We start from the raw sequence: 12861 nt of genomic DNA on the forward strand, positions 1-12861 counted from the left end.
TTACAATTGGCTACTAAGATCCTAGAGATACAATCCGATGGATATCATATTAGTTGTGACAATAGAAGCTAAGCAGTCGGCAACACTATCGTGATCACGGCTAATCCTGAGGATAAACTCAAGATCTTCCATAAGTCTTCTTCTAAGCTCAGCAATTAAATGTCCAAAGCTCGAGGGTAAGACAACCATTTGAAATGCCATCCAGTGCCTTGGAACAGTCTGACTGAATAACCGCAGGTTCAGTAGACCACTGTAATGTCAATGCAACACCTTCTAGTATAGCACTTATCTCAGCCTCAAGCACATTGTTGCAGTGAAATAGATGTTAACAAGTGGCAAAGATAACTTCTCCCAAAGAGTTCCAAAGTACCATACATGTGCCGCACCTAGATCAGACACGTACGATTCATCTGAAGACAATGCAACCCAGTCAGATGGGGGCATGGCCAGGGTTGTAGCTCTGCCGGTGAAGGTTCGGTTACTAGGCGAGGAGGGTGCATATAATAATACAGTATATCAAGTGAAATTTTGTCAACCTCCTTTTGTTGAATCTGATAAATCGATGCCATGTAGCTGCACAAGGAATTGGTCTCTGATGTTGAACTTTCAGCAAAGAAACGAAGGAGCAGTCCTCGCAAGAATAACACTATTTGCTTTTTCAGGCGTTAGTAAACATTTTTTACGGGTAAAGAATTCAGATAAAGTTGCGGTAGCTCCCGGATGTCCCTATACCCTCGTGAACACTAAATTCTCAAAAGAGGAAAATAAAGAAATTTGATCAAACATTTTAGGTGCTTGAAAATGACATGACTATGTCCCTATACCCTCATTCAGAATATGATATATCATCTTAAATACATTGCGTATGAAAATAATAGCCATGTCATTTTCCACCATGTGGGTAGTAAAACATAAGAGGTGTTTCCAATATAATTTTTTTATTAATGCATTAAGGTAAGACAAAATAAGTAAACTCAACCTATCCAGCGACATGATGACAAAGCATCGCGACACATAGTCAACATATGGACCAACACAGAGCTAAAAGAGAAAATAAAAGACAATGAGAGGAGTGCTCACAGTCAGCATCAATAAGGCACCACAAATTTCATGGCGACACTACAAATTTCATAGCCTACAAGAAGAAGAAATGCCGACTATGACTATCTTGCGAAGAAGACCACTAAATCTTGATGACTTAGAAGACCCTAATACACTGTCTCCGCCTAAAATAAGGTGGGGCATGATACAAATTCTTCAAAACTTAGCCTGCACACATAACTTTGTAATATGTATTTCATAAGAGGGTACGCAAAACAAAATCGAAGTTCGAATCATATTGGGTCCTCGTCTCCTTACAATAACCTGTATATATACACACACACATATCTATATCTATACTACTATATAGTGTACGAGTTTGGGAGCATCAATCCTAGCCACTGGTTTTCTAAATCTAACGGCTGAGATTAGAGGGATTCGTAATGAACAGTAGCCTGCAGCTGAATCTACTGGGTTCTGGAACTATCGCATTGTACCTCCTAGAAAAGAAGACCTATGCCTCTTCTGCCATGTTGTAATTGTCAGGTTGTGAACTTGTGATGAGTAAAAAATAAACGTAGGTTGTGAGTCCATGCGGGAGGAGAAATAGAAGCTGAAGTAAACAATTTGTGGGTTCCACCATGTACATCTTTCTTTATATTCTTATAGAAAAAGGTGACAACAGGCAGTGATTGTATTGTAGCAATTAGTAAATTTCTAAACTTCATTTTGCGCACATCAACAATATTTTTTTTGTGCTCAGAATTCATTTTCAAAGTAATGTATGCCCCCCGCTCCTCCTCATTTTGTCATAATCGCACCATACAGTTAAGACGTGCATTGCACGTGCATACACACTAGTATCTATACTACTATATATTGTATCAGTTTTTTGTTAGACCTAGAGTACAATCACAGCCGTTGGTCACCTAAATCCAATGGCTGAGATCATTAGGATTCGCATGAACAGTAGACTCCTACTGCTTCTACTGTGTTCTGGAACAATCACTTGAGCGCATGGAAATTTGAGCCCAAGCGAGGTTGTCTGAGAGGAAAACTGGGAGGAAGAGAACATAAAGTAACATGTAGTTCTAGATGTGCACAAAAAAAACAGCTTCCTGTACCTTTTTAGTAGTTATAAATTACAATTAATTAATATTTGCATTCATACATTGCTATATTTTTTCTTTTGCCTTTAATCTATTTGCAAATCTATGGTATTTTCTTTTATCAAAATCACTCTGTTAAATTAAGACGTGCATTGCACGTGTATACATACTAGTATACACATGTGTAATTTTAACTATTATTAATTTTAACCTTCAACGGGATTAACTCTTTGCACCTAACATGCACGTGATCTGCGGTCTCAAACTCTCCATGCCATCAAATGTTTCACCTATTTATATAGCCTTGCTTATCTTCCCATTGTTCCCAACATCTTTTCCAGATGTTAACAAGGGTTGGTTGATTAATTCATCTTCCTTTTGTCTTTTTCACTCACTATCTGGTCAACCAACCACTTGATAGGAATGGAAGGTATCAAGAGAGAGGTAGCGATGATGTATCAAGAGTAAGGTAGCAACTCAGAAACTACTTGTGGTAGATCAGGGTTAGATCATTGACATATGGGTTGCACAACACGATTTTTATACGGTAGCATGGCCCTAATTTTTCATACATATGATTGATGTACCTTGGAGGTTTTGCACTTGTGAAAAACTACATTCGAAATGCTACACACCAATAATTTGAACTTGGGACAACAACGAAACCATAGCATGTGAGCATTATTTTTCAGGGGCGTGCACACGTTGGCTGGCTGATATTTGGAAAAGATCGGCCGGGTCACAAGCACTACGGTCTTGCGATCCTATTCTTTGTTTCACTTGTTGCGGTTGTCATAAAACTCTTGTTGCAACGGCAGCTCCACAACACCAGCGATGACACAACAATGACCGCGAACAACTTTGTAGTGGCGCGCATGCACCACCGACGCTGCAGCAACGTGGGAGGTCATCGAATGAGAGGCCACCAGACCGCACAACATAGTTTGCGAGGAAGACGAGTCGATAAGGTTGAGGGAGAGATCACAGCCACACGATCTCTTTGATGAACGGCGCAGCATGCAGCCAAGCACAAGATCAGCCGGATGAACATGTGTTTCCCTCTTACATCCAGTTTTAATAATTAAACAACAAACTTACGCACCAATTGTGCAGCACACGGGACATCAGAAAATTGGAGGCCAGAAGGCAAAGTTGGCACTTAAAATACAGAAGTACACGCAATATCAGTTCAAACGTTTGAGGAACACACGCGTTTCATAACAGAGGAAATCAAGTCAAACACCAGTCAGCAATAGAAAACATGCGCCAAAAGCAGATCAAATGCATCAGAAAGATAGCAAGAAACCACAGTATATAACACAACAGCAAAGACAAACTGAATTCAGGCTCACTTATTCATTGTTCACCAAAGCTGCTGCACACCAGCAGAAGTTCGAAGATACAAATGGTAACACTGCATCAATGTACGGTACAGAAACAAAGACAGGATCAGGCAACCGCAGACACAAACGAGACTCAATGAAGGACACCAAAGACCAGACTTGCGGACCCAGAGACCAAAGCAGAGCTCCATGGCCAGGAGCTTTACTGGCCACCACGGAGACGGAGCACCAAGTGAAGGGTGGACTCCTTCTGGATGTTGTAGTCCGCCAGGGTGCGGCCATCCTCAAGCTGCTTACCAGCAAAGATCAGGCGCTGCTGGTCCGGGGGGATGCCCTCCTTGTCCTGGATCTTCGCCTTCACGTTGTCAATGGTGTCAGATGACTCCACCTCCAGGGTGATGGTCTTGCCCGTGAGGGTCTTCACAAATATCTGCATGCCACCACGGAGCCTGAGCACCAAGTGGAGGGTGGACTCCTTCTGGATGTTGTAATCCGCAAGGGTGCGGCCATCCTCGAGCTGCTTGCCGGCAAAGATCAGGCGCTGCTGGTCCGGGGGGATGCCCTCCTTGTCCTGGATCTTGGCCTTCACATTGTCAATGGTGTCCGAGGACTCAACCTCCAGGGTAATGGTCTTGCCAGTGAGGGTCTTGACAAAGATTTGCATGCCACCACGAAGCCTGAGTACCAGGTGGAGGGTGGATTCCTTCTGGATGTTGTAATCCGCAAGGGTGCGGCCATCCTCAAGCTGCTTGCCGGCGAAGATAAGACGCTGCTGGTCCGGGGGAATGCCCTCCTTGTCCTGGATCTTGGCCTTGACGTTGTCGATGGTGTCCGAGGACTCAACCTCCAGGGTGATGGTCTTGCCGGTCAGGGTCTTGACGAAAATCTGCATACCACCACGGAGCCTAAGCACCAAGTGGAGGGTGGACTCCTTCTGGATGTTGTAGTCTGCAAGGGTGCGGCCATCCTCGAGCTGCTTGCCAGCAAAGATGAGACGCTGCTGGTCCGGGGGAATGCCCTCCTTGTCCTGGATCTTTGCCTTGACATTGTCGATGGTGTCAGAGGACTCGACCTCAAGTGTGATGGTCTTGCCGGTAAGGGTCTTCACGAAGATCTGCATCTGTAAATAATACAATGCAGACACAACCAGAGTAAGTTACGGTGCCAGGTACAGGGATATCTGCAGTACGTCAAACATGAACCAAGATGGCCACCATGCTACAAAGTTGAAATTTCAAGCCAACGGATTGACAGACCATCCAGTGCTAAATTTTAGCAGAATTACATATTAGCATATCTACCAGCGCAACCTTTAGCTAAAGTGGGAGCTTATGTAATCTAGTTGTACTGAGAAGCTTGTCGAGAAGCCTAGAAACCAACAGTAATGTCTGCAAACCGACATGAATTTAAGAGTTGAATTCGATGCCCAACTATGGACGCTAGAAGCAACTACAAAAGCTGAACTATTAAGCTAGCAAATCACAGGTGTATCCTTCCACAGATCATAGGGCTACAAAATCAGAAACTGGCCAACTATAACTAGATAGATACATGAAGCGAACCAACAGCAATCGCATCGCATCCCAATAATACCACGAAGGTGTACCCTTCAACAGATCAGGCTCATGAGCGGTACATAATAAAAAATCCACAATAACAACCAAGCATAACCAACCAACTACAACGGCCCAACAGCAATCCCATCAGAATAGGCAGATCTATTCGAAAATCATGGCATGTCCAAACGGCTAACAGGAACAATCCCAGGCGCGCACATGACGAGAGGGGGGTGGAGAAACCGGAGGCTCGCATCCATACCTTGAGGAGGAGGAGGAGAGAGCCTTGGCTTCGCTTCGATGGGAGGTTTCCCGGTGAGGTCGGGGAGGGGACTGGATTGGATCGGATGTGTGGGGAGGAGATGGGAGGGGGAGGGGAATTTATAGCCGGATCGGACGGGAGGGAAGGAAGGAAGAAGTGCTACGGTACCGGCACGCCTGACGTGTGGGGATAGGAAGAGGAGAGGCGGTCGCGGAGTCCGTCCCCCCACCACGCAAAAAAAGCCAGGATATGGGAGGAGATTCCAAAGGTGACGCCGTTTGCTGCCGTTGAGAGAGGGGTTGGCTGGTTGGTGGCCGTTTGAGTTGGACGCCGTTGGCGCGGGGCGTGAGCGTCGTCGCTGTGCACTCACTCATGCGTGAGTCGTGATCTTTCCTTCGCCGGCAGCCCGGCACGCACAGGACGAGGATATGATTTTGATTTTGATTTTTTGTTTTCTTTGCTGGGATATGATTTCGAATTTTGACTTGTATATAATCGTATTCATATTATATTATATCTTTGCAACAAGATATTTTGCGGGTTTAATGGTGGCAAAGGATGTACCAATTCGCTTGACCTAGGCCGCCACCCCCACCAAAAAGATAAGGTTTTCCGCCTCCCGCCGGCGCCGGTGCCGATCCGTTCCGTCTCCGATGGCCTTAGGGCCATGGAGGCGGAGTGGATCTCGGCCCTTGCCGGTGGGATGGCTCCGTTTTTAGATCTTTTTTCAAGCTTTGTTAGGGTTTCTGGCCTGTTCAGGAAGGTGAGACGGCGACGGCTTCTTGAAGATGGAATAAAGGTCTACCCGCCTAGCCCCCGTTCCGGTGATGCGTCTAGCATCATCGGTGGGCGTGTGGAGGTGTGTCTCCGGCAGATCTGTCTTTGGTGGATTTGTTCAGATTCGTTCGTCGTTCGTGCTCGTTCGTGCGTACTCAAGTTGGATTCTTTTGGTCTACACTCTTCATCTGCGGTGGTTGCTGTTCTGGTGCGTTGGTTCTATGGGGCCTTAGCACGATGACTTCCCGATTGTCTACTACAACAACGTTTGCCGGCTCCGGCGAGGGAGGGGCGATGACAGTGGCGCGCCTTCGGCTCGTTTCAATGTTTGTAGTCGCCGCTATGTGGTCTACGAATCTGGATGTAATTTTTTTATCTCTAGTGTTCGTTTGTACTACCATGATTGAAGATGAATAGATTAGAAGTTTTTCTCGTAAAAAAAACAAGATATTTTGCGACTGGAAATATTTGACCCAATTTCTTGAATTTACATGATTTATTTTTGTTATGTTAAATTGAGTTTGTGTTCTAAGCCTGAAAACATGGCTTGACAGTCGTGGATAAGAGGAGGGACACGAGTATATTTTGTAAGGATACTTAGACTCATTCGTGAAAAAAAATTGATTTTTTCACTAGTTGTTGTGGGGTATCTGGAAGGCGTGCTAGAGCCATGGACACGTGCACCCCATGTACGATGTACTCCCTCCGTTCGGAATTACTTGTCTCGGAAATGGATGTATCTAGAACTAAAATATATCTACATACATTCATTTTCCGACAAGTAATTCCGAACGGAGGGAGTAGATCTAAGATGACTAATCGATAGTTAAGATTAGAAGGCACGAGAAGATGAAAAGGAGAAAAAAACGCGCTAGCAAAGGAGATGTATGGCATGAGTGGTGTTGATGGAGGCGAGGCGAAGGGTTAACATCTGCCAAAGTGGGGAGGGAGATGAGGGTCGTCGGCGCCAAAGTAGGGGTCTTTAGAGGGTAAGACTGATGGCCTAAGCGGCTGCCAAGGAGGTGGCTCGAATAAGGCGAGGCAGTACGGCAACGACACCTGACATGAGTACCGATGGCCGGCGAAGATATCGTGGATTGACAATGGAGCATAAGGAAGTCGTCGACAAAGGAATGAACTAAAACAAAAATAAATTTGCAGGCAACACAAGTAACCAGTCCCATTACGAAGGTACTCTCAGAAATTTAAATACAATCAATCAATTATCTAAATTAAAAAGCGCGGCGACCTTGTGAAAAATAGGCACCGACATCTACTTGTCATCCCAACCACAGCGCGACGTCCGTATGATATATGCCGACATTATATGATGGTGAGGAATGGGAAGAACGCTTCCGCTCATGACTTTCCGTCCCACACGTCGGTTCTGGATGTTGCTTTCGCTCTCATCCTCTTGTCTGCTTTAATAAATTCTTATCACAAAACCTCCCGAAAAAGAAGAAAAGGAGATTCGACGAGACACTATTTCACGGGGCATCGTTTTCCGAGCTCAGTGTGTGAAGGATGAAAGAATCGTCGTGGCTTTTCGTGACATCTCCCATGAACTCCTTTTGGCCCGAGTGCCTGAAATTAAGCAAAAAAGTCGTGCCTTTCTGAAGCTTGATGCATGTACTATCAGCTAATTAATTACGAGGGCAGCAGATTGAAATTTTGCTTCCCTGTGCGTCTTTGACCTGGCGGCATGTATCAGGCCGATCATAGAGGCCATCCGTGCTTAATTATACTGATGGTTTAATTAATTAGTGGAACGATGACGATGCATTAGGTTGGAGAACGACTCTGCACCTAATAAACCAGATAATGATCTAGTGCAAGACGGCGACATGGGCAGCTGAACAAATCTTAGTACTAGATTAATCAATAGTTTATGCTTGACGATTAGAGCTATGACTAATCGAAACCGTATGGTGAGCAGGTGAGATGAACCCGCTGGGCTTAAGATGACTAGCAGGACAGGCATGTGATCTGGAACACGGAAGACTGTTCCAGTAGGTTCGGTCGTTCTAGATTGATCGGTGTTTTGGCTACTAATGGTTGAATGCTGAATAGGACAATTATACGAGAGCATTCGGGACGGAGGCAAGTGGATTTTTCCTATGTTTCACGGTCAAACTGAGCTTTCGTCTAATCGACAGTCCACATTGTTCTAGACTGTTCGGACCCATGATTTTTTAAAGTGAATTTAGTTAATGAAAATGATTCAAAGTAACCCGGCCAGTGTGTTTACTCTCCAAAACACTACTCCCTCTGTTCCAAAATAGATGACCCAACTTTCTATTAAAGTTAATACAAAGTTGAGTCATCTATTTTGGAACGGAGGGAGTAGAAGTCATCTACCCGTGGAAAAGAAAAATCACGACTGTCGTCTCACGCTACACACTTCGATTGTGACGACCGTTATTTTCTCTTGCACCGTTGCCTTGCGCCAGCCCTGTCTGTTGCCATTGCCGGTGGGTAACCGGCTCCAGCCTTGCAGGCCCAGAGGGCGTCAATTCATCTCCAATAATGTACCTCATAACCCACAATAATTAATCTCTTGATGCTTCTAACTCAAACCTCTTCATCACCATCTATTCTTTGGTGTCGTGCACAACCTCATGCGACTCTTACTGCTCTGCGCAAGATTCCCTCTCTCAATTGCACCGCCTCGACTGAAAATTCTAGCAACCTCACCATTACTACAAGTGGGCAAGAGGAAGTAGTGTGCTCTACCACGTTTAAACTATGATGTATGATATTATCCTGTGAATTAGCAATCTCTCCAGAGTTTTGACTCAATTTGTTCCTCCAAAATCTAACCTGGGAAGCAAAGAAAAAGATGGATGTTTAATGAATAGTCCAAGTTTGCACACCTTGTAGGAAGGTTATTGGTCTATAGGTACCTAGGTTGGATGTGCGACAGTGCTGCATTTCTAGAGGAAAGAATGAAGTCCCGAACCTTTACATTGTCACTGCAGATGAGCCAGCTGGTAGATGCATAGAAATATCCCATGCAGTAATTTTAGTTTCTACAACCTAAAGATGACAATTGTACTACAAATGGATGGTCTGTCCCCATCTATGCAACAATTATGTTGTAGCGTCGGCGTACATGACATTCCTAGCGATCCACTTAACATCTTGCTTTCCAGCAAAATGACGACACCATTTTCCGTTTGTAAAATGAAAACGGTAAGACAATGTTTTGATTTGTTGAAACTCCGAATCTTAGTACAGTGAATTCCAAACCTGGTAGGCTATTAGTTATGTTAGACTTTAATATTTATGCAAGACACAACACATCAAATTCTTCAACCCCAAATCAGCTACGTCAAGCATGCACATCGATATAGTAAAATTCCATTTGTCGTATTTCATGGTCTTTTCCGATTGCTTGTCCGTTTCCATGTCTTATATATACCTTAAATATTGCAAATAGTTCTTAAAAAATAGAATATCTAAAGTAGAAATACACGAGGAGTTGATCTCCGATGTTAAAAAGAAAGAAAAGTACCAGGCTTGCAATAGTAAATTCAATTTCTTCTCTGCAGGCATTAACTTTACCTTAACTTTGTTGCTCTCTCTCTCTCTCTAGCCATTCAACTTTTTCGTACTTGCTTCTAGTACTCTTCTCTTGAGATATCAATCATTTCACATTTACTTATAAGCTAGTGACTTTGTAGCGAGACCATCCCAGGTAGCACATACGTTTTGGAGGATACATGCCACGAAATGATATTGATGGTGACGAGTCGTCGTGCCCAATTCATCATAAGGAAAACTGCAAACATGCATACACAATTCACATTGGATGATCCTTATGTCTTTGCTCAATCACTAGACAAATAGTTAGTTAGGCCTGAGAGCTTTTGGGAAATACAAATATGCATCTTCACCTGTTCGGCCTCTTTGGCGTGATGACCGGGGAACATCTCAAACTCTAAAGCTTTGTCCTTTCCTTTTCTTTTGGAAGAATTTCAATTTATTTTGCTAGTTGACCCAAGAGAAATGTTGTATTATTCACAGGCATATATACGCATGTACAATTACGATCTCATCACTAGGTCTAAGTCTAACAGTAATGCTTTAAGGAAGATGTAAACAAAGAGTATACACACCCTTTTGTTAAAGTTGTCATAGAGAAACGAGATATATGCACTTTTTTTGTTTGCATATGTTATATATATTTTTGGACAAGAAAGCAGACCATTTGCTTGTTTGATTGAGTTAAAAGGAACAAAAAGAGGTTCCAACAATTATGTAGATGAAAAAAATAAACACTGGCCGACAAAGCCATCTCTGAACGAAACACGTCTCCATCGCCATATTTGAATGGGTTGTGACTGGGTTATTAAAAAAGGCCTCCAAGAAGGGGAAACAACTGGCCATATGCGTTGTCGTGGCTGGCTTCATCCCATCAGCTCTTGAAGAAGGGTCCAACCGTTTACAACTTATGTGGCTACCTCATGCCCCGACCAGGCATGATCCACTGTCAGGGAAGTACTCTTCGGCAGTGCCTTCAAGAAGGAGCAAAATGGTTGGACCAAAACATGTGGGTACAGTTTGGTGCAAGGTATTAATATGGTAGTGATAATCGCTAGCTACGACATCAGGGCATCCCTAACTGTGTACCCCAAACCAAACACAATAAATGTTCGCTGACGCGTCCGAACGCGTTCAAGGACACAAACAGGAGAGCTGGTCATCCAACCTCATGCATCAACTGTTGTCCTATTTCAAATCGGAATTGGACAAAAATGAATGGAGTTCATGCAAACTAGACGATGTTTGTTAAATTTATAACCAAAAGAATAAAATTCCACAATTCAGATGCAACTTCTAATCATATTTCACATCTTTGATTCAATTCAGATGCAATTCCTAATCATATTTCAAATCTACAGTTCAATGTCATTTCTTTTTTTTTCTACAGTACACATGACTGTGTGCATCATATATTATTGAAGAAAGGGTATAGAGACCCACCACATGAATGTTACATCACGTGAATGTTACATGCCTGAAGACGCAACACCCACACCACAAACCTAGACACCGAAGAGGACTACTCATTGGTCACCCACCTAACTAGTGAACCAAAGAAGAAGTCTAGTTCCCCCTTTAGTATGCCAACCGTCCTGCATGACCGGCCCATGTGGTCCACTTTGGTAATGGCATGTTGTGTCAAAGGAGTGACTCCATCGAATATGACCACGTGACGGTGCTTCCATAGATCCCACATGGTGAACGTTATGATCGCCCTCAAATCCCTCCATGGTCACAGATCAAAGCTCCTAGTACTTCATCAGTCCACCAGATTATTATCAATCAATGGCGTCTATTCTGGCGTCCCAATGGCACTGCACACCCAAAACCACAATGTTTGCGCAAATACACGGGTAAGCATAATGTGTGTGATAGTTTACTCTTGTTAGTTGTAGAACGGACACGAGGCCTGGCGGGGCAGACCTCTCCTCGCAAGCCTGTCCGAGGTTCAGCATCGATTTTGCACTGCCAACCATGAGAATAAGCAACATTGGAGCGACACTTTGTGTATCCACACAAAACCGGCATAAGGAGACACTCCCGCCCAACAAACTTGTAATTGTAAACTATGCTAACGGAGTATGATCCCTTAGGCTCCCAAGCCCATCTGATGAAATTCGCGGCATCATCGTTGAGTTGCAAGAGAAAATAAAGAGGGGCATGGGACTGGAAGAGAAAAGAAAGAGGGACCTAGGGGCTGGAAGAGAAAAGAATCAGAATTTCTAAGCTACTCCGCTCTTTTTTTTTCTCTAATTCCCTTCTAAAATCCTCCGATAGACCTTTCAAGCCTTGCTTTAGTCTTGCGGATTTCTTCCCATCCTCGGCCACAGCAACAGGGTTTTCTTCCCATCCTCGGACTCAGCAATATGTACACGTTGATGGTGAGAAGATCAGTGTTGGGCCCGATGTCCCTTGATACGTCCATTTCACATCATGTTTACCTACTGTTATTTATAATGTTTTTATGCATAATAATGCTTTTTGGAGTAATTCTAATGCCTTTTCTCTAATAATATGCAAGGTACACACAAAGAGGGAGAATTTCGACAGCTGGAAATCTAGACCTGAAAAAGCCACGTCAGGCTACCTATTCTGCACAACTCCAAATGAGCTGAAACTTCACGAGGATTTTTTATGGAATAAATAACAAATACTGGAGCAAATAACTATCAGAGGGGCCCCACCTAGTGAGCACAATACACCAGGGCGCGCTAGGCCCCCCAGGCACGCCTTGGTGGGTTGTGCTCAGCCCAGCCCACCTTCGGTGTCCATCTTCTGGTATATAAGTCATTTTGACCTAAAAAAATAAGGGGATGACTTTCGGGACGAAGTGCCGCTGTCTCGAGGCGGAACTTGGGCAAGACCACTTTTGCCCACCGGTGGAGTGATTCCACCGGGGAACTCCCCCCCCCCCCCCCCCGGAGGGGGAAATCATCGTCATCATCATCACCAACAACTCCCATCTTGGGGAGGGCAATCTCCATCAACATCTTCAACAACACCATCTCCTCTCAAACCCTAGTTCATCTCTTGTGTTCAATCTTTGTACCAGAACTATAGATTGGTGCTTGTGGGTGACTAGTAGTGTTGATTACCTCTGTAGTTGATTACTATATGGTTTATTTGGTGGAAGATTATATGTTCAGATCCATTATGCTATTTAATACCCCTCTGATCTTGAGCATGATTATCATTTGTGAGTAGTTACTTTTGTTCTTGAGGTCACG

At 44.0% G+C, this 12861-nt stretch overlaps 1 protein-coding gene across 1 annotated transcript; it reads right to left on the reverse strand.

Moving 5' to 3' along the window:
• Positions 1-3465: 3465 nt before the first annotated feature.
• On the reverse strand, positions 3466-5533 carry LOC123162685 (polyubiquitin). The gene is made up of 2 exons (XM_044580462.1): positions 5312-5533; positions 3466-4613 (listed from the first exon to the last, which is right to left on the reverse strand). The coding sequence occupies exon 2, from the start codon at positions 4611-4613 to the stop codon at positions 3696-3698; it is 918 nt and encodes a 305-aa protein (XP_044436397.1). The 5' UTR covers positions 5312-5533; the 3' UTR covers positions 3466-3695.
• Positions 5534-12861: the final 7328 nt, after the last annotated feature.

This window comes from Triticum aestivum, chromosome 7B (assembly GCF_018294505.1).
Source record: "Triticum aestivum cultivar Chinese Spring chromosome 7B, IWGSC CS RefSeq v2.1, whole genome shotgun sequence".
Taxonomy (NCBI): Eukaryota; Viridiplantae; Streptophyta; class Magnoliopsida; order Poales; family Poaceae; genus Triticum; species Triticum aestivum.

Coding starts and splice junctions, on each gene's coding strand:
- LOC123162685 (XM_044580462.1), bottom strand. CDS start 4,613: ATGCAGATCTTCGTGAAGACCCTTACCGGCAAGACCATCACACTTGAG.